Source organism: Melanerpes formicivorus, unplaced genomic scaffold (assembly GCF_026170545.1).
Source record: "Melanerpes formicivorus ecotype bairdi unplaced genomic scaffold, bMelFor1.0.p_v2 SCAF_21, whole genome shotgun sequence".
Classification (NCBI taxonomy): domain Eukaryota; kingdom Metazoa; phylum Chordata; class Aves; order Piciformes; family Picidae; genus Melanerpes; species Melanerpes formicivorus.
The window spans coordinates 11,694,144-11,722,071 of NW_027142373.1; the positions used below are offsets into that span (position 1 = coordinate 11,694,144).

The 27,928-nt window shown below is 56.2% G+C and overlaps 1 protein-coding gene across 4 annotated transcripts in view; it reads left to right on the forward strand.

Moving 5' to 3' along the window:
• Positions 1 to 27,301, forward strand: part of PIK3R5 (phosphoinositide-3-kinase regulatory subunit 5) — an 81,122-nt gene extending 53,821 nt beyond the window's left edge. For 3 of the 4 annotated variants that reach the window (XM_068151607.1, XM_068151609.1, XM_068151611.1), the window contains 14 exons: positions 2,578 to 2,647; positions 6,046 to 6,220; positions 6,945 to 7,098; positions 8,752 to 8,835; positions 11,025 to 11,772; positions 13,114 to 13,267; positions 15,402 to 15,527; positions 17,701 to 17,826; positions 19,269 to 19,362; positions 20,035 to 20,111; positions 21,635 to 21,728; positions 23,602 to 23,684; positions 23,900 to 24,012; positions 24,587 to 27,301. In XM_068151607.1, coding sequence (XP_068007708.1) covers positions 2,578 to 2,647; positions 6,046 to 6,220; positions 6,945 to 7,098; positions 8,752 to 8,835; positions 11,025 to 11,772; positions 13,114 to 13,267; positions 15,402 to 15,527; positions 17,701 to 17,826; positions 19,269 to 19,362; positions 20,035 to 20,111; positions 21,635 to 21,728; positions 23,602 to 23,684; positions 23,900 to 24,012; positions 24,587 to 24,728 — 2,240 coding nt within the window. In that variant the 3' untranslated portion in view covers positions 24,729 to 27,301. The remainder of the gene's footprint in view (positions 1 to 2,577; positions 2,648 to 6,045; positions 6,221 to 6,944; positions 7,099 to 8,751; positions 8,836 to 11,024; positions 11,773 to 13,113; positions 13,268 to 15,401; positions 15,528 to 17,700; positions 17,827 to 19,268; positions 19,363 to 20,034; positions 20,112 to 21,634; positions 21,729 to 23,601; positions 23,685 to 23,899; positions 24,013 to 24,586) is intronic. The other variant, XM_068151610.1, reaches the window with a different exon arrangement.
• The last annotated feature ends 627 nt before the right edge of the window (positions 27,302 to 27,928 follow it).

The window sequence follows — 27,928 nt, forward strand, 5'->3', positions numbered from 1 at the left end:
AAGAGCTTGGCCCCCTCCCCTTGCCCCCCACCCCTCAGCTATTGGTAGATATTGATCAGATCCCTCTCAGCCTTCTCCTCTCCAGACTCAACGGCCCCAGGGCTCTCAGTCTTTCTTCACAGGGGAGATGCTCAAGTCCCCTAAGCATCCTCATGGCTCTCTGTTGGACTCTCTCCAGCAGGTCTCTGTGCCTCTTGATCTGGGGAGCCCCAAACTGGACACAGTATTGCAGGTGTGGGCCTAGCAGGGCAGAGCAGAGGGGGAGCAGAACCTCCCCAGCCCTGCTGGCCACACTTTGCTTGCTGCACCCCAGGATCCCATTGGCTCTCTTGGCCACAAGGGCACATTGCTGTCCCATGGTGACCTTGCTGCCCCCCAGCACTCCAAGGTCTTTCTCCATGGAGCTGCTTTCCAGCAGGGCAGTCCCTAACCTGTACTGGGTCCTGAGTAACCTGATCTAATTGGTGTCCCTGCTTACTGCATGGACTCTCAGTCTCTCTTCACAGGGGAGATGCTCAAGTCCCCTACTCACCCTCATGGGTCTCCCTTGGACTCTCCAGCAGGTCCCTGTGCCTCTTGATCTGGGGAGCCCCAAACTGGACATCCCACACTGCTGCAGCCAGGGACTTCCCCAGCTGCTTCCTGGTCTTTTATTGCTCTGATACCAACCAGGGCTGTGCTTTACAGACTGCTGGGAAAGCCCCAATGCTGGGGGTGTGTGTGTGTGTGTTGCTCCATCCTGCTCTTGTGCCATTACCACCACCACTGTGCTGCTGAGGATCATGGCTTACTGGTAGTGGCTCAGCAGTGGTGGTGAGATTATGAGCTCTAGGTGAGTGGTTGGACTTGGTGACCCCAAGGGTCTCTTCCAACCTCGACAGTTCCATGATTCAATGACCAGCAGTGTCCAAAAGCTTGTGCAGGTGAGATCCCCCCACCCCTGGCAGGAGATGCTGTGTGGGAGCTGTTGGCTTGCTGGGGGCTGGAGAGCTCAGGGCTGCTCCTCGCTGTGGCCTCTCCCCACAGCTGGAGCCAAGAGCAGCGAGAGCAGCTCCTAAGCTGGCCAGCTGGCCAGGACCTTGCACAGCCTCTGGGACCTGCCACGAGGCTGGAGCAAAAGCTTTTTATGGGCATGAGGGTGAAGATTAACTGAGAGCAAGCTGCTGTCAGCAGCTGCCAGGAAGGGGACAGCTTTGATCTGCAGACTGGGGCTGGGGCCTCTGCAGGAGGGGGCAAGGCCACTGCAATCAGGAGAGGTCAACAGGAGCTGCAGGTGGGTGCTGGACCCTCACCACCAGTGCTGCTCCTGGGCTGCTGGGAGCCAGCTGGGCTGGCAGGTGGCTGCTGCAGGAGTCACAGAATCATAGAATCACAATCACAGAATCAGAATAGAATAGGATAGAATAGGATAGAATAGAATAGAATAGAATAGAATAGAATAGAATAGAATAGAATAGAATAGAATAGAATAGAATAGAATAGAATAGAACAGAACAGAACAGAACAGAACTGAACCAGGTTGGAAGAGACCTCAGAGATCAAGTCCAACCTATTCCCTAACACCTAGCACATCCTGACAACCAAACCATAGCTCCAAGTGCCACATCCAAGCCTTCTCTGAGCACCTCCAGGGATGGGGACTCCACCACCTCCCTGGGCAGCACATCCCAATGGCCAATCTCTCTTGCTGGGAAGAACTTTCTCCTCACCTCAAGCCTAAACCTCCCCTGGCACAGATTGAGACTGTGTCCTCTTGTTCTGATGCTGGGTGCCTGGGAGAAGAGCCCAACCCCCACCTGGCCACAACCTCCCTTCAGGGAGTTGCAGGGAGCATACAATCACAGAATCATAGAATCCTAGGCCAGGCCAGAAGGGACCTGCAAAGGTCATCCAGCCCAACCCCCTCTGCAGCCAGCAGGGAGATCCCCAGCTAGAGCAGGCTGCCCAGGACCTCCTCAAGCCTCACCTTGAATATCTCCAGGAATAAGGGTGCTGGATGTGGCTGATGCCAAAAGATCTTTCCCAGGATGTACCCCAGCTGTGCTGGCTGGGGGTGCCATGGGCTCTGCTGATGCCACCCAGGCCAAGTCCATCTGAGGTTGCCCAGATCATGATGGCACCCTGGGAGGAGTCCCAGAGAGACATGAAGGGATGTGGGCTGCCTGCTCCAGCCTCAGTTCTGCTGGGGCCAGTCTGGGCTCCAGCTCTGCAGGAGGGCAGGTGGCAGTGACCTGCTGTCACTAAGGGAGAGCCAGCAGGAGTCTAAAGCAAGTGGCAGCAGCTGCTGAATATCACCCACAGCATTCCCATCCCACACCAGCAGAGGGGCAGGAGGGACTGGGGATGGAGCAGCTCTCCCATTCCCATCACTCTGTGCTTTTATCATCTGTTGCTCCTGGGCTGGTCCCTGTAGGCAGTGGCTGTGCCTTGTCCCCACAAGGAGTTTTGGTGCTGCCATGCCAGCTCTGGGCATGACCTGGCTGAGATCAGCACCACCAGGAGACAAACTCAGCATGCTCCTGAGGCAGAGCAGTCTGTGCTGGCTCCATGTCTCATGTCCTCTTCTCTCTTTCCCAGGAATCTCTTTCCAGAGGCTGGTGAGGACTGAGCAGGGCCTTCCTGTGAAGAACTACCAGAACTCCACCGTGTAAGTGTGGCCATGGGTGCTGCTGGTGCCACAGGCTGCCCACAGGGAGGTGGTGGAGTCACTGTCCCTGGAGGTGTTCAAGATATGTGTGGCCATGGCACTTGGGGACTTGATTTCGAGGCCATGGTGGTGTTGGGCTTGATGATCTTAGAGCTCTTCTCCAACCAGAACCATTCTGTGACCCCCATGATCTCACACTGCTCCAGCAGCAGTGGGGCTGGGGTGAGCAGCCTCTCAAAGGTGCAGGGATGGGTGTCGGGGAGAAGAGCTGGAGACCAGGGCTGAGCTGTGGGAAAGGAGTGGAATTTGCTCAGCTGTGGGTCAGGATCTGGGGGGTCCCCATGCTGGTCATCCCAAAGCCCTGCTTACTGTAGGGCTGCAGCTCTGGGTGAAAAGAAGCAAGGGAGGCAAAGTCTGCTCCAGAGGGAGCTGCTGATCTCTCCACGTGTTGGAGCACAGCCAGGGGACACTTGGGTCTGCAACCTTCCAGTACCTGAAGGGGGCCTACAAAATAGCTGGGAAGGGATTTGTCACAAGGGCTTGTAAGGCACTATGGGATGAGAGGGAATGGACTGAAGCTGGAAGAGGGCAGATTGAGACTGGAGATTAGGCAGAAATGCTTTCCAGTGAGGATGATGAGGACACCAGAACAGGCTGCCCAGGGAGGCTGTGGCTGTCCCCTCCCTGGAGGTGTTCAAGGCCAGGCTGGATGAGACCTTGAGTACCCTGGGCTGGTGGGAGGTGTCCCTGCCCATGGCAGGGGGCTGGAACTGGCTGATCTTTAAGACCCCTTCCAACTCAAACCATTCTGTGAACCTACATTTGGGAGTCACCCCCCAGAAGAGGCTCAGAAGTGACTCCATCCCAGTGCAAGTTAATGACAGCCTTGCAGCTCTGGCTGCAGCCACACCTTGCAACTTCTTCAAGGGCTGAACCTTTCCCCCTGCCAGGGCACCTAATTTGTGGATAGGAAAATGAGCCTGGGCACCGTGTGCCCCTCCTGGCTGCAGTGCCAGCCCCAGGGCCACTCCTTTGTGCAGAGCCACCTCCTCTTACTGCAGGAGGGGTGTGCTGATCCTGTGGCTGGTCCACTCATGCCAGGCAGCTCTGGATCTGCACCTGCCTCCCCCCCAGCTGCTCTGCTGCTGCTGTGATGCTTTCCCAGTGAAGCTCTGTTGCTCTGCATGCTTCTCCGGGTGCAAACAGCACTTGGACTCGCTGATCTTCGAGTCTTTTCCAGCCTAAACGACCCTAACTGCAGCCAGGGGTGACTCACAGCGGGCTGGCTCTATTTGCATAGCAAAGCCCTGAGAGCCTGGCTCAAAGCTCTACACAAGCTGAACTTTGGGCTTGCTGAAAGCTTGTGTCCATTGCCTGAGCTTTCCAGCACCAAGCTCACCAGGGCCCATCCTTAATTCAGAGCCATTTTTGCTCAGTGAGCTGGACAAGTTGCCCCATAAGGTGGTTGAGGCCCCATCCCTGGAGCCAGTCAAGGTCAGTGGCCATTCATGGCCACCAGGTAAGGCCTGCCTGGGCTGCATCCAGCCTCCAGCTCAGATCTGCATGGACATGGAGGTGCTCATCACAGTATCACAGTTGATTAGAGGTTGGAAGGGAGCTCCAGAGCTCATCCAGTCCAACCCCCTGCCAGAGCAGCATCACCCAGGGGAGTCTGCACAGGAAGGCATCCAGGTGGGGTTGGAAAGGCTCCAGAGAAGGAGACTCCACAACCCCCCTGGGCAGCCTGCTCCAGGGCTCTGGCACCCTCACTGGAAAGAAGTTTCTCCTCATGTTGAGCTGAAACCTTCTCTGTTCAAGTTTGAACCTGTTGTTCCTTGTCTTACTGCTGTGCACCACCCAAAAGAGCTTGGCCCCCTCCCCTTGACACCCACCCCTCAGATACTGATAGACATTGATCAGATCCCTCTCAGCCTTCTCTTCTCCAGACTAAACAGCCCCAGGGCTCTCAGTCTCTCTTCACAGGGGAGATGCTCAAGTCCCCTAAGCATCCTCACGGCTCTCTGTTGGACTCTCTCCAGCAGGTCTCTGTCTGTATTGAACTGGGGAGCCCCAAACTGGGCACAGTATTGCAGCTGTGGTCTCAGCAGGGCAGAGCAGAGGGGGAGCAGAACCTCCCCAGCCCTGCTGGCCACACTTTGCTTGCTTGCACCCCAGGATCCCATTGGCTCTCTTGGCCACAAGGGCACATTGCTGTCCCATAGAGACCTTGCTGCCCCCCAGCACTCCAAGGTCTTTCTCCATGGAGCTGCTTTCCAGCAGGGCAGTCCCTAACCTGTACTGGGTCCTGAGTAACCTGATCTAATTGGTGTCACTGCTTACTGCATGGGGAGTTGGACAAGATGACCTTCAAGTCCCCTTCCAGCCTGATGCATCCTATGATTCTGTGTGCCTGCTCTCCTCCCTGCTCTCTGGGCTGCAGGTTTGGGAAGTCAAAGCCTGTGGAGATATCCATGTTGTGCTCCAGAGCAAAAGTGCAGCTGAAGGAGATGGCTCTCTTCCTGAAAGCCCAGAAGTGATGCTCTGACCTGCATATTGCAGGGGGAAGGCATTCTGGGGGTCACTCCTTTTTCACTCACCACTTCACTGCATGTCCTGGATGTGCATCAGGCATCTTATTAGTGTTTGTAAGCATCTGAGGGGTCTGTGGGGGGCAAGGAGAAGGGGCCAGGCTCTGCTGAGTGGTGCCCAGGGACAGCACAAGGGGCAGTGGGCACAGACTGGAAGCCAGGAGGTTCCATGTGAGCAGGAGGAGAAAGTTGTTTGTTGTGAGGGTGCTGGAGGCCTGGAGCAGGCTGCCCAGAGAGGTTGTGGAGTCTCCTGGTGTGGAGAGCTTCCAAGCCCAGCTGGGCACTGTGCTGCTGGGCAAGCTGCTGTGGGTGCCCTGCTGGAGCAGGGGGGTTGGCCTGGCTGATCTCCAGAGGTCCCTTCCAACCTTACCATTCTGTGAGTAGGACAGAGCCCTGGCCTGGTGATATTGCAGATGTGCCAAGGGCGGTGCTGAGGAGCAGGGTGGGGGATGCTCACCCATAACCTGCTCCCTGCCCGTGGCTGGCACTGCAGCGAGGGGCTGGCACTGCAGCGAGGGGCTGGCACTGCCCGATGTCCCCGAGCCCCTGTGGCTGTGAGCAGCATGAGAGCACACTGCCATCTAGTGAGGACTTGTCCCATTTCCCATCCCTGCAACCATTCAAAGCCCGCTCGGACCGGGCTCTGAGCAGCCCGCTCCAGCCGCAGATGGCCCTGCTGGCTGCAGGGGCTTTGGGCTTGGACTAGACGAGCTTTCCAACCCAAAGCAGTCTGTGGCTCTGTAGTTCCATGTGCCAGCAGTGGCCAGTGCTGGCTGCACGGCCTGCCCACTGTGCTGTCCTTGTCCCCAGGACTGTGCTGCTGCTGAACCGCTCCGAGGTGCAGAGCGAGTTCCTCTCCATCGCGGAGAAGCTGAGCTCCAGCGAGCAGCCCCAGCACACCACGCTGGTCATGCTCCTGGAGCACCTCTACCAGGCCAACTTTGGCACCCACTGTGACCTGGACAGCCTGCACCACCTCCTGAAGGTAAGCTCAGGGAGGTTCAGCATTGAGGATCTAGTCAGGGATGTCCCTGCTTCCTCCAGTGGAGAAGGCTCCAGGGAGACCTCAAAGCAGCCTTCCAGTACCTGAAGGGGCTGCAGGAGAGCTGGGGAGGGACTTGTGACAAGGGCTGGGAGTGACAGGATGAGAGGGAATGGACTGAAGCTTGGAAGAGGGGAGATTGAGAGTGGAGATGAGGAAGAAATTCTTTCCAGTGAGGGTGGTGAGACACTGGAACAGGCTGCCCAGGGAGGCTGTGGGTGCTCCCTCCCTGGAGGTGGAGGTCCTGCTAATGGCCACCCTCAGAGAAAAGGGAAGGCTTCAGTGTGGTCTCCCCACCCTGCCTCCATTGCTGTAAGCACCAAGAACAGGACAACCAATTCCTTGTGCAGGCCTGGACCAGAGCATGAAATGAACAGTGGACCCCTGCTCAAGAGGAAAGTAGTTCAGTGGGGTGAGCAGTGGGAGGGTGGAGAGGTGAGGGAAGCAAACTGCTTCATCTCCACATGAGACATCTCCACATGGTTGTGGCTGGCTCCTCCCTGGAGGTGTTCCAGGCCAGGCTGGATGAGGCCCTGAGCAGCCTGGGCTGGTGGGAGGTGTCCCTGCCCATGGCAGGGGCTTGGAACTGGATGGTCCATAAGGTCCCTTCTAGCCTCAGCCATTCTGTGAATCTGTGAATCCCTCTCCTTGGCTCTGCTCCCTGCAGTCCAAGACCCTGGAGGAGCTCTCAGAGATCTATGCCAGCGCTGCTGATGCACAGGAGGTGGCAGCCAGCACCAGCGACCCCGTCCTGGCCCGGCAGCAGCTGCAGTCCGTGCTGAGGGACATCGCCAGCGCCGCCTCCTTTCCTGCCATCACAGGTGAGGGCACCCCTGCCCCCTGCTCCTCTTTCCTCTGCTGGCCCAGCCCCTGCCACCCTGCTGGAATGTTCTGCACAGAGCTCCAGCCTCCCTGAAAAGTGCATTTGGGTTTTTTTTCCACAATGAGTCACCCAGTGGAATCATCTCCCCAGGGAAATGGGCGAGTCCCCAGCCTTGGAACCCTGGAAGAATCAGCTGGAGAGGGCCTGGGCTGGCTGACTGACAGAGAGTTTGGAAGGAAGGGGTGGGCTGGAGCACCTCCCCTCTGGGGACAAGCTGAGGGAGCTGGGGCTGTTCAGCCTGGAGAAGAGAAGGATCCAGGGAGACCTAAGAGCAGCCTTCCAGTACCTGAAGGGGGCTGGAGGAGAGCTGGGGAAGGGACTTGTGACAAGGGCTTGGAGCAACAGGACAAGGCACAATGGATTCAAACTAGAACAGCTTGGAGTTAGATTGGACATCAGGAAGAAGTGGTGAGACACTGGAACATGTTGCCCAGAGAAGTTGTGGACACCTCCTCTCTGGAGCTGTTTAAGCCCAAGCTGGAGGAGGCTTTGTGTAGCCTGGGCTAGTGGGAGGAGGCCCTGCCCATGGCTTGGGGGTTGGATCTAGGTGAACTTTAAGGTCCCTTCCAACTCAAGCCAGTCTATGTGACCAGGTGATCCTTGAGGTCCCTTCCAACCTGGCATTCTATCAACCTAACACAACAACTACAACAAAACCCCCACCAACTCAGCCCTATTTCATACCCCTGCGATGAGCCAGAAGGGCTTTGTCTTTCATCACAGCAGCACCAAGGGTAAAACTGCCCAGGCTCTGTGGGTGAGATGAAAACACACATAAAGAAGGAGATGGTGGCAGTGATGTGTGATGGCTCTTGGAGGTGTGAAACCTGGAAAGCCCTGAAACAGGCTGCCCAGGGCAGTGGTGGAGTCCCCATGAGTGGAGGGACTGAAAAGCCATAGACTGACTGAGAGAGTTGGGGTTGTGCAGTCTGGAGAGGAGAAGGCTCTGAGGAGACCTAATTGTGGCCTTCCAGGATCTGCAGGGGGCTCCAAGAAAGCTGGGGAGGGACTTTTGAGGGTGTCAGGGAGTGATAGGACTGGGGGGGATGGAGCAGAACTAGAAGTGGGTAGATTGAGATTGGATGTTAGGAAGAAGTTGTTCCCCAGGAGGGTGGTGAGAGCCTGGCACAGGCTGCCCAGGGAGGTGGTGGAAGCCTCCTGCCTGGAGGTGTTTGCAGCCAGGCTGGATGTGGCTGTGAGCAACCTGCTGCAGTGTGAGGTGTCCCTGCCCATGGCAGGGGGGTTGGAACTGGCTGAGCCTTGAGGTCCCTTCCAGCCTTGACAATTCTGTGATGCTATGATGTGGTGCTGAGGGCCATGGTTTAGTGGTGCCCTGGCAGTGCTGGGTTGATGGTTGGACTGGATGATAGCAAAGGTCTTTTGCAACCTAATTTCCATCCTGTGAAATTTCCATCCTCTTGTTCCAATTGCATGAGACTTCATGGGGGTGATGGCAGCAGCACTGGTGCTCTGCATGATGCTCCAAAGCTTGTTAATGGGGTGGATCACATTTCCCACCAACCAGCAGAGCTGTCAGGAGAGGCACAGGGGTTCCCTGCAAGCTAAGCTCCTCTCCCTCCTCTCTCCCCAGGTGAGGCTCAGCCATGCAAGCTCCACACCATCCCCATCCCCACTGCTCGCTGCTACACTTACAGCTGGGATCAGGATAACTTTGGTAAGTGCAGGGGGAGGTCTCTCATCCTCCTGCTGAGACCACAACCCTTTGCTTCTCCTCAGAGGGGTGGCTGAGCAGTGTGTCATTCTGCCCTATGCTCAGCACTGGTTAGGCCACACCTTGAGTCCTGTGTCCAGTTCTGGGCTCCTCAGGTTAAGAAGGACATTGAGACACTGGAAGGTGTCCAGAGAAGGGCAACAAAGCTGGGGAGGGGTCTGGAGCACAGCCCTGTGAGGAGAGGCTGAGGGAGCTGGGGTTGCTTAGCCTGGAGAAGAGGAGGCTCAGGGGAGACCTCATTGCTCTCTCCAACTCCCTGCAGGGAGGTTGTAGCCAGGTGGGGGTTAGTCTCTTCTGCCAGGCACCCAGCACCAGAACAAGAGGACACAGTCTCAAGCTGTGCCAGGGGAGGTTTAGGCTGGCGGTAAGGAGAAAGTTCTTCCCAGCAAGAGTAATTTGCCATTGGGATGTGCTGCCCAGGGAGGTGGTGGAGTCACCATCCCTGGAGGTGTTCAAGAAAGGCTTGGATGTGGCACTTGGAGCCATGGCTTACTTGTCAGGAGGTGTTAGGTAATAAGTTTGACTTCATGATCTCTGAGGTCTTTTCCAACCTGGCTGGTTCTATGTTTCTTGGCTGGGGCTGCCACATGCAGCTGAGTGTGACACCGACTGTGGCTGGAGCCTGAAAGAGCTGATAACAAATTTGTTGGTGTTGGAGGCCGAGGTAGGAGAGCGGATGGCAGCGTCCTCTGGGTGGGAGAGGATGTGGGTGCCAGCTTGGGTGTGATGTCTGCTGTGATCCCATGCAAAGCCCTGCTGTGAGTGGTGGGCACAAGACATTGGTGGCCTCAGAACTCATATTGACAGAGCCAAACCGTGTAGGACTTAGTCTTCTGGGCAAAGCTGTGCCTTATGTTAAGCTGGAAGAGGTTTGTCCATGGAGATGTTGGTGGGCAGAGACTTTGCTTGGTAGAAAGCTCCTCTGCAGTGAGCAAGCCTTGCATGTGCTCTGGAAACAATGGTAGCAAGGACAGCCTGACTGGGCTGAGATGTTAGGACTTCGTGGGGTTGAGACCCCTCTGATCTCACTGCTCTTCCCACCCCCCCAGCAGGGCTGGCCAAGGAGCAGGTGTCTTTGCTGTGCCCTCAGCCTGGCCACAGCAGTTCTGCAGGGGAAGCAGCAGCTTCCCATTCTGCTGAGTTGGTCTCCCCAGCTTCCCCATTCCTGGAGACTGTTTCTGTTCCCATGAAAGCTGAGTGTTCATTGCAAGCCAGACCAGAGCTCTGCTCTGAGCTTTGCAGTGAGTCCAGCCTTGCCAGGAGGCCACCTGCAGTGGGGTGGTTTGGTATTTCATTAGCCAAAGCCCTTGCTTTGCTCCTGCCCTCCAGTTAAACCTTGTTTGGACACAAGGGTGTTGTGAAATCTGTGGAGAAAGGAAGCAAAAACCCCACAGGTGTTTGGTTTTGAGAAGCCAGACAGAATGTGACCTCAGGGAGAGAAACATGGTTTGGTTTGCCTTGCATCTGAGCACCTTATGGAAGGCTGAACATGTTCACTGGAAGGTTTTCAGTTCCTTGTTTGAAACCATGCAGGGTCAAAGAGAGCATTGGCCATGCTCTAGAGGTGTAGTTGCCTGGGATCATCACAATTCCAGTGCTTGTGCCAGACAGGATCTCCCTCACCTGCAATATTGCATCCAGTGCTGGGCTGCCCAGTTCAGGAGGGACAGGGATCTGCTGGAGAGAGTCCAAGGGAGGGCTCCAAGGATGCTGAAGCACTGCCTGGGGAGGAGAGGCTGAGAGCCCTGGGGCTGTTCAGTCTGGAGAGGAGAAGACTGAGAGGGATCTGATCAATGTCTATCAATAGCTGAGGGCTGGGGGTCAGGAGGCAGGGGCCAGGCTCTGCTCAGCTGCACCCTGGGATAGGCCAAGGGGCAATGGATGAAAACTCCATCCCAGGAGGTTCCACCTCAAGATGAGGAGGAACTTCTTCCCTGTGAGGGTCCCAGAGCCCTGGAGCAGGCTGCCCAGAGAGGTTGTGAAGTCTCCTTCCCTGGAGCCTTTGCAGCTCTGTCTGGATGTGTTCCTGTGTGACCTGTGCTGGATTCTATGGTCCTGCTCTGGCAGGGAGCTTGGACTCTGGAGGTCCCCTCCAACCCCTAACATCCTCTGATCCTGTGGTTTCCTTTCAGACATCCTCAATGATGTCCTCAGCAAAGAGTGCAGCGTTGTGGAGCCCATGGTCTCAGAGAACGAGGAGGAGGAGGAAGAGGAGGAAGTGGAGAGCAACGGCTGCTCTCCTGAGCGAGACTCGCTGCTTTCCCCCATCTCTGCCATCTCCAAAGACTCCGTGTACTCGGCGCTGTCGGAGGAGGGCTCTAAGCCCTCGCGAGTGTCGCTCTTCACCGCCTCCAAGGACTCTCTCTCAGAGCTGACCGTGGCCTCTAGGAAGTCGCTGAAGTCCTTCGTCTCTAGCCTGAAGGACTGCATGGACAGCGGCTACGCCGAGGACAGCGACGAGAGCTCCTGGGACAGCTGGGGGCGGCCGGAGCTGAGGGTGGAGAAGACCTCCCCGAGGCACAGGCAGAGGCTGACCACCAGGCTCTACAAACTGTTGAAGAGCAAGAGCCAGCTGGTGCTGAGGAGGGAGCTGGGCGACTGCCCCGGCCCCGGCGCGCTGCCGCTGCGGCGCGCCGGCAGCCTCTGCGCGCCGCCGGCCAAGCCGCGCGTCCCGGCGCGCTCCCGCCGCGCGCACTCGCTGCCGCAGCACGCGCTGAGCCCGCGCCCGCCGGCCCCGGGGCTCGCCCCGCGCCGCCTCGGCCTCCGCCGCCGCCCCTTCCTCAGCTACGACGAGGACGCCAAGGTGGCCACCCTGCGCGTCGTGGTCTTCGGCTCCGACCGCATCTCGGGGAAGGTGGCCAGAGCCTACAGCGACCTGCGGTGAGCTGCCGGCGGGGCGGGACGGGACGGGGCCGCGCTGCGGGCGCCCGCCGCGGGGCTGCCGCCGCATCGCAGCACCCTACAGTCCTTAGGGTGGTGGAAGGGACCTCAAGGATCAGCCAGTTCCAATCCCCCTGCCGTGGGCAAGGACACCACAGAACCTTAGAGGTTGGAAGGCACCTCAAGGATCAGCCAGTTCCAATCCCCCTGCCGTGGGCAGGGACACCACAGAACCTTAGGGGTTGGAAGGGACCTCAAGGATCAGCCAGTTCCAATCCCCCTGCCATGGGCAGGGACACCACAGAACCTTAGGGGTTGGAAGGGACCTCAAGGATCAGCCAGTTCCAGCCTCCCTGCCTTGGTCAGGGACACCACAGAACCTTAGAGCCAGTTCCAATCCCCCTGCCGTGGGCAGGGACAGCACAGAACCTTAGAGGTTGGAAGGGACCTCAAGGATCAGCCAGTTCCAGCCCCCCTGCCATGGGCAGGGACACCACAGAACCTTAGGGGTTGGAAGGGACCTAAAAGCTCATCCAGTCCACACCCCCTGCCATGGGCAGGGACACCTAGGGCAGGTCACACATCGAGGTGGGGTTTGAACGTCTGCAGACCTTATTGCTGTATACAGCTACCTGAGTTGTAGGCACCTGCAGCATTCAAAGGGTGCTTAAGGGAGAACCAGCTTTTTTTTTCTTTTCCCTTTCTGGTCAAATCCAATTTCTCTGGGTTGCTGTGGCAGTCACTGTGGGGCTGGGTAAGGAGTTCAGAGGGTGACATGCAGCAGTGGTAGGAACTGCTGGGGTCTGGAACACAAGATCTGTGAGGAGAGGCTGAGGGAGCTGGGAGTGTTTAGCCTGGAGAAGAGGAGGCTCAGGGGTGACCTTCTTGCTCTCTACAGCTCCCTGAAGGGAGGTTGTAGCCAGGTGGGGGTTGGTCTCTTCTGCCAGGCAGCCAGCACCAGAACAAGAGGACACAGTCTCAAGCTGTGCCAGGGGAAGTTTAGGCTGGAGGTTAGGAAGAAGTTCTTCCCAGACAGAGAGATTGCCCATTGGGATGTGCTGCCCAGGGAGGTGGTGGGGATGGCATCCCTGGAGGTGCTTAAGAAAAGCCTGAATGAGGCTCTTAGTGCCATGGTCTGGTTGATTGGATAGGGTTGGGTGGTAGGTTGGACTTGATGATCCCTTCCAACCTGGTTGATTCTGTGATTCAGAGAAGGAGACTCCTCGACCTCTCTGGGCAGCCTGCTCCAGGGCTCTGTCAGCCTCACAGTGGAGAAGTTTATGTTCACCTGGAACCTCCTCTGCTCCAGCTTTGCTCACCCAGCCCTCTCCCCCCTTCTAGGCTCAAGGAGAGCACCTGCCCCTCGCTGACAAGGTACTTCAAGCTGCAGTTTTACTATGTGCCTGTGAAGAGAAGCTGCTTGGCTCCACCAGCCCCACTGACACACTCCTCCCCAGCCCTGGGGGACCCACAGCTCCGGGCCTCAGCGCCACTGGTAAGTGTCCTGCTCTCCAGGGGGCTTCTCGTGGTGCCACCAGTGCTCTGCTTGGCCCCAGGAGCCAGGAGGTGCAGGCTGAGGAGGGATTGGGTAGAGTTGAAATTTCCCTCCCACCCCAAAATTAACTTTGCCAGACCAGCTCAGCTGGGAGCAAAAGTTGGACCTGGACAAGGTGGAGAAATGAGACTGAGTGTGAACAGCATGAGGGTCAGCAAGGCCAAGTGCAAGGTCCTGCACAAGGGGCAGGGCAGGCCCCAGTATCAGAGCAGCCTGGGGGTGAAGGGCTGGAGAACAGCCCTGAGGAGAAGGACTTGGGGGTGCTGGGGGGTGCAAAGATGGAGCTGAGCTGGCACTGAGTGCTGCCAGCCCAGCCCCAGCCTGCCCTGGGCTGATCCCAAGCTGTGTGGGCAGCAGGGGCAGGGAGGGGATTCTGCCCCTCTGCTGTGCTCTGCTCAGACCTCCCCTGCAGTGCTGGGGCAGCTCTGGAGCCCTCAGCACAGCACAGCCAGGGACCTGTTGGAGCAGAGCCAGAGGAGGCCACAGCAATGCTGGCAGGGCTGGAAGCCCTCTGCTGTGAGGCCAGGCTGAGAGAATTTGGCTTGGGCACCCTGGAGAGAAGAAGGAGACCTTCTGGTGGCCTTGCAGTGCTTCAAGGGCTGAGCAGAAAGCTGGGGCATGGTGGGTTGAGATTTCTGTCCCAACATTACCTTTGCCACACCATCTCAGTTGGAAGCAAATGAAAGCTGTACTTACAAGCAGAACTACAATGGGATGCAATGAACAGGTACAAAACACCCAGGAGTTACAATAGTTACAGGGATTTACAATTACCAAAGAGTACAAGAACCCCCCTGATCAAAGACCAGGGGAAGCTACCAGCTTCTCCTTCCCTGCCTACCCCCTGTACAAAACAAGGGAAAAGGGAGCAGCCAGGGTCAAGCAGAAGCAAGTTAGGATCCCTCCCCAGAGCCAAGAAGCAAGAAGAGAAGAGTTGTTTAGGAGCAAGATCTTATGGTAGATATAGAATCACAGAATTGTCAGGGCTGGAAGGGACCTCAAGGCTCAGCCAGTTCCAACCCCCCTGCCATGGGCAGGGACACCTCACACTGCAGCAGGTTGCTCACAGCCACATCCAGCCTGGCTGCAAACACCTCCAGGCAGGAGGCTTCCACCACCTCCCTGGGCAACCTGTGCCAGGCTCTCACCACCCTCCTGGGGAACAACTTCTTCCTCACATCCAATCTCAATCTCCCCATTTCTAGTTTTGCTCCATCCCCCCCAGTCCTATCACTCCCTGACACCCTCTAAAGTCCCTCCCGAGCTTTCTTGGAGCCCCCTGCAGATCCTGGAAGGCCACAATTAGGTCTCCTTAGAGCCCTCTCCTCTCCAGACTGCACAACCCCAACTCCCTCAGTCTGTCCTCACAGCAGAGCAGCTCCAGCCCTCTGCTCCTCCTCGTGGCCCTTCTCTGGACACCTTCCAGCACCTCCAGACCCTTCCTGGCACAGAGGCTCCAGAACTGGCCCCAGAGCTCCAGCTGTGGTCTCAGCAGAGTGGAGCAGAGGGGCAGAATCCCCTTCCTGGCCCTGCTGGCCACACTTCTCTTGCTGCAGCCCAGGCTCTGCATGGCTCTCAGGGCTGCAAGTGCTCACTGCTGGCTCCTGTTGAGCTTCTCCTCCCCCAGCACCCCCAAGGCCTTTTCTTCAGGGCTGCTCTCAAGCCAGTCCCTGCCCAGTCTATATCAGTGCTTGCAATTGCCTTGCCCCAGCTGCAAGACCTTGCCCTTGGTCTTGTTGAACCTCATGAGGTTGTCATGGGCCCAGCTCTGCAGCCTGTGCAGGTCCCTCTGGATGGATCCCTTCCCTCCAGCCTGTCTGCTGCACCACACAGCTTGGTGTCTTCACAACCTACCATCTCTCTGCAGTGGGATGGTTTGGGATGGGCTCTGTTGTCCTTTTCACCCCCAGCAGGCATTTATTGACACTTTACTACTTTTCTGCTCCAGATCTGTGATCAATTTGAAAGGCCTAGCCTAAAACTCCCACAGTGGTGTCTCTTCCATCAAGGCTGAGGGTGGGTTGAGCAGCTCCAGCAGGGGCCCCTGCAGTGACCCCAGTGTGTCTGGTTTCAGGATGGCAGCTTGGCTGGGCTGGAGAGCAGCACCAATGACATCTCCCACTACATCGGCATGCTGGACCCCTGGTACGAGCGCAACGTCCTGGGGCTGATGAAGCTGCCCATGGATGTCCTCTGTCAGGTATGAGAGTGCTGCTGGGGCTTCCTCTCCTCCTTCCATGAGGTACAGGGGAGCTGAGAAGGAAGCTCCTGGGCCACCATGATCCTCAGAATAATCATAGAATCAATAAGGTTGGAAAAGACCTCAGAGATCATCGAGGCCAACCTGCCACCCAGCAACATCTGATCAACACAGTGGTGAGGAGATTCTGCCTGGACATGTTCCTGTGCAACCTCCTCTGGGTGACCCTGCTTCAGGCAGTGGGGTTGGACTGGTGATCCCCAGAGGTCCTGCCAACCCTCATCACATGAAATGAATCTCATGATGAGCCTAACAGCAAGGTCTGGGCGTTGCTTTGGACCACACAAAACACAGAATCATAGAAGCAATAAGGTTGGAAAAGACCTCAGAGATCATCAAGTCCAACTTGTCACCCAGCACTATGTAATCAACTCAACCATGGCACTGAGTGCCTCAGCCAGGCTCTTCCTAAACACCTCCAGGGATGGTGACTCCACCACCTCCCTGGGCAGCACATCCCAGTGGCCAATTCCTCTTGCTGGGAAGAATTTCTTCCTAACATCCAGCCTAAACCTCCCCTGGCACAGCTTGAGACTGTGTCCTCTTGTTCTGGTGCTGGGTGCCTGGGAGAAGAGACTAACCCCCACCTACAACCTCCCTGCAGGGAGTTGGAGAGAGCAATGAGGTCTCCCCTGAGCCTCCTCTTCTCCAGGCTAAGCAACCCCAGCTCCCTCAGCCTCTCCTCACAGGGCTGTGCCCCAGACCCCTCCCCAGCTTTCTTGCCCTTCTCTGGACACCTTCCAGCATCTCAACATCTTTCCTAACCTGAGGGGCCCAAAATGATAGAGCTTCTCTTATCCCAGACCTTCACCTCATGAATTTGTTTGGAGCCATCTTTTGTTTTCCTTTTCACACCCAACAGTGATTTATTTTGTGATTTATTTCCCTCCTACTTCTCTGCTCAAAATCTGCAGCTCAGTTCCAAAGGCATAGCCTAAAACTGCCACACAAGGTCAAACAGAAGCAGATCAGTCTGCCTTCAGAGCATGAAGAGCTCAGAAGAAGGGGGAAGGTTGCTTTGGGACAGAGATCTCTGCAGCTGTTTCTCCAGTGAAGCTGTTCAGAGTGGTCTTTGGTTTTCCTTTGCACTCCCTGTAGTGATTTGTTTGCATTCTTCTCCCTGTCTGTAACACAATTTTAAAGGCATGGCCTGAACCTGCCACGCTTGCTGTCTCACATCCAAGTGCCAGGTGCTGCACATTGGCCACAGCAACCCCAGGCAGTGCTACAGGCTGGGGTCAGAGTGGCTGAGAGCAGCCAGGCAGAGAGGGACCTGGGGGTGCTGGTTGATGGTAGGCTGAACATGAGCCAGCAGTGTGCCCAGGCGGCCAGGAGGGCCAAGGGCATCCTGGCCGGCATCAGGAGCAGTGTGGCCAGCAGGAGCAGGGAGGTCATTGTGCCCTGTACACTGCTCTGGTTAGGCCACACCTTGAGTCCTGTGTCCATTCTGGGCTCCTCAGTTTAGGAAGGAGGTTGACTTGCTGGAACGAGTCCAGAGAAGGGCAAGAAAGCTGGGGAGGGGTCTGGAGCACAGCCCTGTGAGGAGAGGCTGAGGGAGCTGGGGTTGCTTAGCCTGGAGAAGAGGAGGCTCAGGGGTGACCTTCTTGCTGTCTACAACTCCCTGAAGGGAGGTTGTAGCCAGGTGGGGGTTGGTCTCTTCTCCCAGGCAAGCAGCACCAGAACAAGAGGACACAGTCTGAAGGTGTGCCAGGGGAGGTTTAGGTTGAGATGTTAGGAAGAAGTTCTACACAGAGAGTGATTGGCCATTGGGATGTGCTGCCCGGGGAGGTGGTGGAGTCACCATCCCTGGAGGTGTTCAGGAGGAGACTTGATGGGGTGCTTGGTGCCATGGGTTAGTTGATTAGGTGGGGTGGATTGGTTGATGGGTTGGACATGATGATCTTGAAGGTCTCTTCCAACCTGGTTTGTTCTGTTCTATTCTATTCTATTCTATTCTATTCTATTCTATTCTATTCTATTCTATTCTATTCTATTCTATTCTATTCTATTCTATTCCATTCCATTCCACTCCACTCCACTCCACTCCACTCCACTCCACTCCACTCCACTCCACTCCACTCTACTCTACTCTACTTTATTCTCTTCCCCACAGTCAGCCAAGCCCGAGGCTGAGCCCCAGGAGGCCTGCCAGGAGCAGCTGCCCATCCTGGCGGACATGATCCTCTACTACTGCCGCTTCGCCACGCGCCCCGTCCTGCTCCAGCTCTACCAGGCAGAGGTAGGCAAAGGGGGGCTCAGCCTTTGCTTGGTAGGGGTGAAACTGGGGGACTTCTGCCTGTGCCACCAGCTCAGGACCTGCCTGTGAAGCCAGCACGAGCTGGTGAGGCAGTGCTTGGTCTCCTCCTCTTCCCTGGGTGCTCAAAGACTGAGATCGTGCAGGTCATGCCCAGACCTTCAGTCACACCAGCAGTTCTCCATCCAAATCCCTGCCTCTGTCACACAAAGTGGCTCCTGGCAGTGTTGACAGGTTGCTCACATCACTGGAAGTCCCTCCAGTGCCAAGCCCCTCCAGGAAGACTTTTTAATACCCCTAGCTGTATGCAGGAGGCAGAGCTGGTGGGAAGGTTGGATCCAGGGCTGCTGTGGCTGCTGCCATGCTGAGAGGTGGGACTGGCTCTAGTGGGGCTGTGGAGAGCAGAGTTGCTGCTGTCTGTTAGAGGCTAGGAGAGCTCTACAGAGGGACCTTACCAGGCTGGACAGATGGGCAGAGTCCAACAGGATGGTATTCAACAAGTCCAAGTGCCAGGGGCTGCACTTTGGCCACAACAACCCCAGGCAGAGCTACAGGCTGGGGTCAGAGTGGCTGAGAGCAGCCAGGCAGAGAGGGACCTGGGGGTGCTGGTGGACAGCAGCTGAACATGAGCCTGCATTGTGCCCAGGTGCATCAGGAATAGTGTGGCCAGCAGGACAAGAGGTTATTCTTCCTCTGTGCTCAGCATTGGTTAGGCCACACCTTGAGTCCTGTGTCCAGTTCTGGGCCCCTCAGGTTAAGAAGGACATTGAGAGACTTGAAGGTGTCCAGAGAAGGGCAATGAGGCTGGGGAGGGGTCTGGAGCACAGCCCTGTGAGGAGAGGCTGAGGGAGCTGGGGTTGCTTAGCCTGGAGAAGAGCAGGCTCAGGGGAGACCTTCTTGCTCTCTCCAACTCCCTGAAGGGAGGTTGTAGCCAGGTGGGGGTTGGTCTCTTCTCCCAGGCAGCCAGCACCAGGACAAGAGGACACAGTCTCAAGCTGCACCAGGGGAGGTTTAGGCTGGAGGTGAGGAGAAAGTTCTTCCCAGAAAGAGTCATTGGCCATTGGGATGTGCTGCCCAGGGAGGTGGTGGAGTCCCCATCCCTGGAGGTGTTCAAGAGGGGATTGGATGTGGCACTGGGAGCCATGGTTTAGTAGTCAGGAGGTGTTGGGTGACAGGTTGGACTGGATGATCTCTGAGGTCTTTTCCAACCTCATTGATTCTATGATTTGTGTTGTCCAAAGCAATGCCCAGACCTTGCTGTTGGGCTCATCATGAGATTCATTTCATGTGATGAGGGTTGGCAGGACCTCTGAGGATCATCCAGTCCAACCCCACTACCTAAAGCAGGGTCACCCAGAGCAGGCTGCACAGGAACATGTCCAGGCAGAGTCTCCTCACCACTGTCTTCACTCTTCTTCCCCTGGCAGCTCACCTTCATTGGGGGAGAAAAGATGACTGAAGTCTTCATCCATTCCCTGGAGCTGGGCCACTCTGCAGCCACTCGAGCCATCAAGGCATCAGGTCTGTAGCTGCTCCTGCACCCACAGCCTTGGGGGGTGTGTGGGAGGTCTGCAAACTGCTGGGCATGGAGATCATAGAATCACAGAATGGTTTGGTTGGAAGGCACCTTTAAAGGTCATCTAGTCCCAGGGAGGCTGTGGATGCCTCATCCCTGGAGGTGTTCAGAGCCAGGTTGGATGAGGCCTTTTAGCACCCTGGGCTGTTGGGAGGTGGCCAGGGCAGAGGGGTTGGAACTAGATCTTGAAGGTCTCTTCCAACCCAAAGCATTCCATGATTCTAAGATTTCAAGGCTGATTTAGTGTGGGTCTAAGTGTGGCTGGCAGAGCATGAGCTGTGTTGGCAGAGCAGCCTTTGGGTGCTCTGTGTGTCCCCTGGGGCACTGAGCCCTCTGCACCAGCACAGCCAGCACTGCTTTCAGTCCCTTAGGGCTGCTTCTTGGGCTTTGTGTTGGGATGTGGGATTCCTCAGCTGCACTGATCATGTTCAGGCAGCTTTTTCAAGTCACCTTTTTCTTTTCCCCCTCTCTATTTAGTGCTCCACCGCTGTGTTCCCCAAACCAGCTTTTCTCCTCCTCCCTCTCTGTAGGTGCTGAGCCTGCTGCAGGGTCAGGAGCCAGCAGGAGGAAGGGGATGAAAAGAGCTCTGAGTCACATTTGCTCCTTGTTTTATGCAGGTCCAGGCAGCAAGAGGCTGGGCATAGATGGGGACAGAGAAGCAATCCCACTCACACTACAGATTGCCTACAGCAAGGTGAGCACACAGGACTGGCACAAAGAGAAAGGGAGCAGAAAATCACTTCATCCTGGCCTGCATCAGGAACAGTGTGGCCAGCAGGAGCAGGGAGCTCATCCTGCCCTGTGCTCAGCACTGCTTAGGCCACACCTTGAGTCCTGTGTCCAGTTCTGGGCTCCTCAGCTTAGGAAGGAGGTTGAGCTGCTGGAAGGTGTCCAGAGAAGGGCAAGAAAGCTGGGGAGGGGTCTGGAGCACAGCCCTGTGAGGAGAGGCTGAGGGAGCTGGGGTTGCTTAGCCTGGAGAAGAGGAGGCTCAGGGGAGGCCTTCTTGCTCTCTCCAACTGCCTGAAGGGAGGCTGGAGCCAGGTGGGGGTTGGTCTCTTCTCCCAGGCAGCCAGCACCAGAACAAGAGGACACAGTCTCAAGCTGTGCCAGGGGAGGTTTAGGCTGGATGGTAGGAAGAAATTCTTCCCAGCAAGAGAGATTGGCCATTGGGATGTGCTGCCCAGGGAGGTGGTGGAGTCCCCATCCCTGGAGGTGCTTAGGAAGAGCCTGGATGAGGCACTTGGTGCCATGGTTTAGTTGATCAGATGGTGTTGGGTGATAGGTTGGACTTGATGATCTCTGAGGTCTCTTCCAACCTGGTTAATCCTATTCCTATTCCTATTCCTATTCCTATTCCTATTCCTATTCCTATTCCTATTCCTATTCCTATTCCTATTCCTATTCCCTTCTATTCAGTGCTGAGCAAACAAGGTCTTAACTGGGGGCTGAGAGGGGCAAATGCTGAGGAGCTGAGGAGCCCAAAGGCAGCCCAGAAAATCCAAATTCGTGGGAGGTTTGAATTGGAGAGGAGGAAAAATGTCTTTGCTGCAGGAGTGGTCAGGGACTGGCAGAGGCTGCCCAGGGAGGTGGTGGAGTCCCCAGCCCTGGAGCTGTTCAAGAACCCTGTGGCCATGGCACTTGGGGCCAGGGTTTAGTGGCCCTGGTGGTGTTGGGTTTAAGGTTTGACTCAATGATCTTAGAGGGCTTTTCCAACCCTAAAAACTTCTATGAATGCCCATCCCTGGAGGTGTTTAAAAGAGGCAGAGATGTGGTGCTGAGGAACAGGAACTAGCAGCAGGCTTGGTTGGACTCAATGATCTTCAAGGGCTTTTCCAGCCAACACATTGCTGTGGTGCTGAGCTCCAGCTAACCTTGGGTGGCTTTCCACTCCTCTTCAGCCCAGGCAACGTGCAGCCAGCTTCCACAGATGGCATGTGTACAGTCTTGACACTGGTGGACTTGCACCAGGGGAGGTGTAGGTTGGACATGAGGAACAATTACTTCCCCAGAATGGTTGTCACAGCCTGGCCCAGGCTGCCCAGGGCAGTGGTGGAGTCCCCATCCCTGGAGGGGTTTCAAAGCTGTGTCAATGTGGTGCTGAGGGCCATGGGCTGGTGGTGCCCTGGCAGTGCTGGGTTGCTGGATGGACTGGATGATTTGGTCTGCTCCTGCCTGAATGATTCTTTCATTTCCTTGTATTTTGGTTGGGCTTTGCAGACAGCTGTCAGTGGAAGAAGTCACTGGAATGATGTGGAGAAGGTCTGCACCTCTGTGAACCTGAGCAAGGCCTGCAAGAAGTATGAAGAGCTAGGTGGGTACAGCTGGTCCCTGGGGCTCTGCTCAGGGAGCAATGGGAGGCACTGGTGGAGTGAGAGGACAGTGTGGATCTTGTGCTCAATTTTGGGCACCTCAGTACCAGAGAGATGTGGAGGGGCTGGAGCCAGGGCAGAGCAGGGCAAGGAAGCTGGGAAGGGCCTGGAGAATAAATCTGATGAGGAGCAACTGAAGGAGCTGGGGATGGTTAGTGTGAAACAGAGGAGGCTGAGGGGAGACCTCCTGGCTGTCTACAGCTACCTGAAAGGAGGTTGTGGAGAGGTTGGTGCCGGTCTCTTCTCACAGGTGGTGATAGATCAAGAGGGAACAGCCTCAATCTGCCACTGGGGAGGTTTAGACTGGACAGTAGGAAACATTTTTCCCATCAAGAGTGGTCAGGGGTTGGAATGTGCTGCCCAGGGAGGTGGTGTAGTCCCCAAGCCTGGAGGTGTTTCAAGGTGTTTTGGATGTGGTGCTTGGGGCTGTGGTTTAGGGGTGACCCTTGCAGAGCAGGGCTCTGGGTTGGACTTGGTGACCCTGAGGGGCTTTTCCAACCTGAATGTTTCTGTGATGCTGTGATCTTCTAGCTGGAGCACAGGGTGGATGTGTAAGTGTAGGAGATACATGGAAGGTGTCTGCTGCCCCCTGGGGCTTACTGAGGCCCTTAGCTGTCCTTAGCACCATATCAGGGACAAAGGGTGTTGGATGTCCCTCTCTCTTGAAGCTTCCAGCCAGGAAAATGGGATGTCCATTAGGGATGGGGCTGGGATGGATTCAAGCAGCAGGATGACCACTGGAGACTGGTTCTTTCCAGAGCAGTTGTTGAATAAGGGGAAGGAGAGGCAGGTAAAGCTGGTGGTAAACAAAGCAGGAGCAGAGGAGAAGGGGGTGCTTGTCCTGCTGTCCACAGCAGCTGTGCCTTGCAGCCAGCTTTCAGCAGCCTCTCACTTCAGCCTGGTGGCTTCCTTCCTGCAGCTCCAGGATCACAGAATTGTCAGGGTTGGAAGGGACCTCAAGGCTCAGCCAGTCCCAACCCCCCTGCCATGGGCAGGGACACCTCACACTGCAGCAGGTTGCTCACAGTCACATCCAGCCTGGCTGCAAACACCTCCAGGCAGGAGGCTTCCACCACCTTCCTGGGCAACCTGTGCCAGGCTCTCACCACCCTCCTGGGGAACAACTTCTTCCTCACAGCCAATCTCAATCTCCCCATTTCTAGTTTTGCTCCATCCCCCCCAGTCCTATCACTCTCTGACACCCTCAAAAGTCCCTCCCCAGCTTTCTTGGAGCCCCCTTCAGCTAAGCTAGTTTCAGGATCCCCACTTGTGCTGCCAGCACTGTGGATGTGCTTCAGGGGTGTCCTCAGCTCCACAATGGAGAGAAACTTCTTCAAGGATGTCCTTCCTTCCCAGCCCAGCCCTCCCTTGATTGACTCCTCTGGGTTCCACGTTCAGCAGTGTGACCACAGGATGTCACTGTGGTTCCAGGCACGGAACAACACCTCGAGGGGGACTGCAGGAAAGGCCATGCTGGAAGGGCTGGAATTTCCTCATGATGATAGAGCAAAGTTCTTTTGCTCCTGTTTAGGTCCTAAAAACACTGAAATGTCCTTTGCTGCTGCCTCTCCTCTGTGTCTCTGCTTTCTTTCCACGTGAGGGAAGGGCAGCTGGAACTGCTCTGCATTTCCCCCAGCAGTGGGATCCTGCTGAGAGCCACTGGCTTTGGGATGTTTTGAGGGCTGGAGAGGACCACTTGGGTTCCCAGCAAGTGGTGCAGAAGCCTCCCAGAATGGGTGGGGGTTGGAAGGGACCTCTGGAGATGATCTGGGGGTAGCTGTGAGCCCAGGTGCTAACAGTTTTCTTCTGTTACAGCCTCCAAGACAGAATGTCTCAACCTGACCATGACAGAGGTGGTCAAGAGGCAGAACTCCAAATCCAAGAAAAGTTTCAATCAGGTAACTCAGCTCCTGGGGCTTTGCCATTTGGTGGCAGGAGGTCAGCCCAGCTCAGCTGGGCAGGAAGCAGAGCAGGAGAGGATAACTCCTTGGGGATCTCTTTGCTGTTGGGCCCCCAGGCCTGCCTGGGGAGCGCTCAGCTCTCCTGCTCCCCTTCTCCCCCAGGGAAAGGCAGTGAGCCCAGCAGCTCCCTCACTCAGGCTCTTCTCTATCAGCAGATCAGTGTGTCCCAGATAAAAGTAGACAAGGTGCAGATCATTGGTGTCCAGTCCTCCTTCGCCGTGTGCCTGGACCAGGACGAGCAGAAGATCCTGCAGAGTGTCACCAGGTAGGAGCTGCAGTGGGGAGAGCCTGAGGCAGCTGAGGGCTCTGCAGCTTGGAGAGGAGCAGCCTGAGAGGTGGCCTCATTCATGCTGATGAAGATGTGCAGTGCCCAGAGGCTGGAGCCAGGCTCTGCTGGGGGATGCCCAATGCCAGCACAAGGGGCAGTGGTGGAAGCTGAGGCAGAGGAAGTGCCATGGAAACAGGAAGAAGAATGATTTCCCTGTGAGGGTGCCAGAGCCCTGGAGCAGGCTGCCCAGGGGGGTTGTGGAGTCTCCTTCCCTGGAGATATTCAAACCCCACCTGGATGTGTTCCTGTGAGACCTGCTCTAGGTGCTCCTGCTCTGGCAGGGGGTTGGACTGGATGAGCTTTTGAGGTCTCTTCCAGCCCCTAACATCCTGTGATTCTGTGTGACTCCTGTGCTCTGGGTCCCAGTTTGAGCCAGCTTCAAGACCTGAGCCCTCAGCTCTCATACTCCAGTCCTGTTAAAGCCAGCACTGATTCCTGCCTGGCTGCACCTGAGGACCAGGATTCCCAGCCCCACCCCTGCTTATATCAGTTTCTTTTTGTTCCCCTGCAGGTGTGAGGTCTCTGTGTGCTGCAGACCCCAGGACAGCGATCTCTTGGAACCGAGAGGGTCCTCTTTGCCTCCCCAGGACCCCTCTGAGTTTGATTCTCTCCAGTGTTTGCCCATTGCTACCTTCAGTGGAGCACTGCCATAGAAGAGCCCTGTGTCCTTTCAGACCAGGCTCATCCAACAGCAGCCCAGGCTCAGGCAGAGGAGCCTGGCTCTCCTCCTTTGGCCTGGAGTCCAAGACCTCCTGCAGCCAAAGCCTTAGCCTGGTGACCAAGCTGCTCCTGGTCTGGGCTTAGCCCATGCTTGGGGGATAGGGACATCTGTGTCGTGCTCTGGTGTCTCTCAGGGTGTCCTTCCTCAGAAATGGGAGGGAAGTGGTTTCCTTGAGATCTCCACCTGGCTGAGCAGACTGCCAACAGCTGGATGGAGAAGGCAAGGTGAGGGCAGTGCTGCTTCCCTGCCAGCAGTGGTGGTGCTGTGGCTGTGTCTGACAGTCGTGGCACGGCCAGTGGGACCTGGGGGGAGTTGGTGGGGGGCACTTTGGCCTTGGCTGAGTGGTGGTAGGTGGCCTTCAGTGCCTGTGGATTTGCAGATCACCCCAGCAATGTCCTGGTGGTATTTCACCCATCATGGGGCAAGGATGCTCAGGGCAGTTCTCAGGGGATGGGGACAGGCTTTTTGGAGGGCTCCTTTGGGTTGGGTGTCTTGCAGAGCAGCAGTGCAGAGCAGAGCAGCCCAGCTGAGGCCCAGAAAGACCTCAGCAGGGGTTGTAGACTGCTGCTTGTCTTCCAGAGAACTGAGTGCAATAGGCCAGGGCATGGGCAGCTTGGCATGGGCAGCTTGGCATGGACAGCTTGGCATGCCCACCTGTGTTCCTGCAGGGGGTGAGCTTCCAGTGTCTGCAGCATTCCAGGGCCCACACAAGAGATTCACTCTTGTTCAGCCCAATGTTCTCATGGCCTGCTCCCCAGCACTCTATGCTAGAGACATCCCAGGGGCTGAATCTTCACTAGAGGCTTGAAATGTGGCAGGAACCACTCTCCCAGGAGGAAGGGAAGCACCATGGAAACCACTAGACTCGCCATAAGCTCACCTGAAGAGGCAGCTTTGCTAGAGAAGGACCCAGCACCAGAAACACTACTGACACTTGGGAGCAAAGACAGGATTTCAGACCTTCCCTCCCCTGCTAAGAGCCTTTCCACCCTGCTCTTCTGTGCCAGGCTGTAGGTACAGAAAAGTGCAATATCTGGGGGGCTTTAGAGCTACTCTGCCCCCATGGTCAAAAAGAAGTGAGGCTGGCAAAGCCTTGGCTGGTTTCACAGCCCTCAAACTGTCCCTCAGTAGGTTGCACTAATGATAACAGGCAGAAGAACACGCTGCAGGCCACAAGGATCTTGATGCTGAGGACCTGGGATCCCTAGAAACACCTGGAAGGGATCCCACATACTGCTGGGGGGGCTGCAGGGGTCAGCCACAGTGTGGTCAGTTCAGTGTGGGTCCCTTGATCCTCCAGCCAACAAGGCCTGCTCCCCTCTCAGCATGAGCTGGAAGAAGGTTGGGCTGTGTTCCCAAGGGCTGGTGGCACAGGGGCAGTGTCACCTGAGGTGAAACCTGCCAGGAAAGGGCCAGGGCTCCTGGGGACTTCAGTTGTGGCTTAGGTTTATCTGCTGGGTTCCTCCACATCCCTCCTGGAAGTCTTTGAGGGATCCCCTCCTGTGCCACCAACTCTGATCCTAGCCCTGCTTTCTGCTCCTGCTGCCTCTGTTGTTTGAGGACAGCACTGTCTGGGCCCAGTGGTGAACATCTTGGGGTTAAGCAGGTGCTGTTGGCTCTTTGGTGTCCTCAGCAGCAATGGAGGCCTCTTCTGCCAGTGGCTTGAGAGGAGCCAGACTGAGATGTGAGCCTGCTTCTGAGGCCTCTGTGCTTCACTCTACTTGAATAAACCATCCCAAGGATGGTGTTGCCTTGTGGACTCCAACAAAGACCCTCCTGGGGTGAGGAGCATCACTTGGACACTGCCAGGTGCCCTGGATGCAAAGCCAGCTTGGACTCCCAGCAAGAGCCCACCTTGCCCAGCCATGCACCAGCTCCAGGAGCATCCATCTCTTCCCCTGCATGCATGGAACAGCTCCCAGGACTCTGCCAGCCCGTGGTGGGGCTCTGCCACTCTCACAGGGTGCCTGTGGGGCAGGGTGGGAGCCTTGCTGCTCTGCCCTTCTGCACTCCAGCCTTTCAAGTCCAGTGGATTTTAAAGCCCAGTGGGTCAGAAGCTGATTTGGATTGCTCCTTCTGTGACTCTGTGTGCATGAGAGGTTTGTGTGCCCCTGCTCAAGTTGAGCAGCTGGGTCGTTGGTTCAGTGCTTTCAGAGGGTCCCTTCTCCCCTCAAAACCTTGCTCTTTGTGCTCTTGATCTCCCATCACGTCCCTGCCACTGTTCACAAAGACCTCTTTGCTTTCAGCTGGCCTCACAGAGATGCTAGAGAAGAGGACTTCCAGCTGAGAGAGGAAGAACAAGCACAACCTCTAGGGGACTTGTAGTCCTGGTGCAAATGTTGACCTCTGCTTCTCTCTGGAAGTGAAAGAAGTCTGAGGTTCTTTTAGGTCATCTGTGTACATATGTACAGCCTCACCAAGTCTGTTCCCATGCCTCTGCTGAGCTGTAAAATGCTGTTCAAAGGACTTCTGAAGTCACTGTAAAATAGTAAATGTTGATTTATTTCAAGCACAGAGCTTCTGAGTGCAGTAAATCCTTTTGCAGGCAGAAGACACAGGAGGAGCCTCCACATCTCCGTGAGGAGAGCAGAACAGTGTGGCCAGCAGGAGCAGGGAGCTCATCCTGCCCTGTGCTCAGCACTGGTTAGGCCACACCTTGAGTCCTGTGTCCAGTTCTGGGCCCCTCAGGTTAGGAAAGATGTTGAGATGCTGGAAGGTGTCCAGAGAAGGGCAACAAGGCTGGGGAGGGGTCTGGAGCACAGCCCTGTGAGGAGAGGCTGAGGGAGCTGGGGTTGCTTAGCCTGGCAAAGAGGAGGCTCAGGGGAGACCTTCTTGCTCTCTCCAACTCCCTGAAGGGAGGTTGTAGCCAGGTATGTGCTGCCCAGGGAGGTGGTGGAGTCCCCATCCCTGGAGGTGTTTAGGAAGAGCCTGGATGAGGCACTTGGTGCCATGGTTTAGTTGATCAGATGCTGTTGGGTGATAGGTTGCACTTGATGATCTCTGAGGTCTCTTCCGACCTGGTTATTCCTATTCCTATTCCTATTCCTATTCCTCTTCCTATTCCTCTTCCTCTTCTTATTCCTATTCCTATTCTCTTCTATTCAGTGCTGGGTAAACAAGGTCTTAACTGGG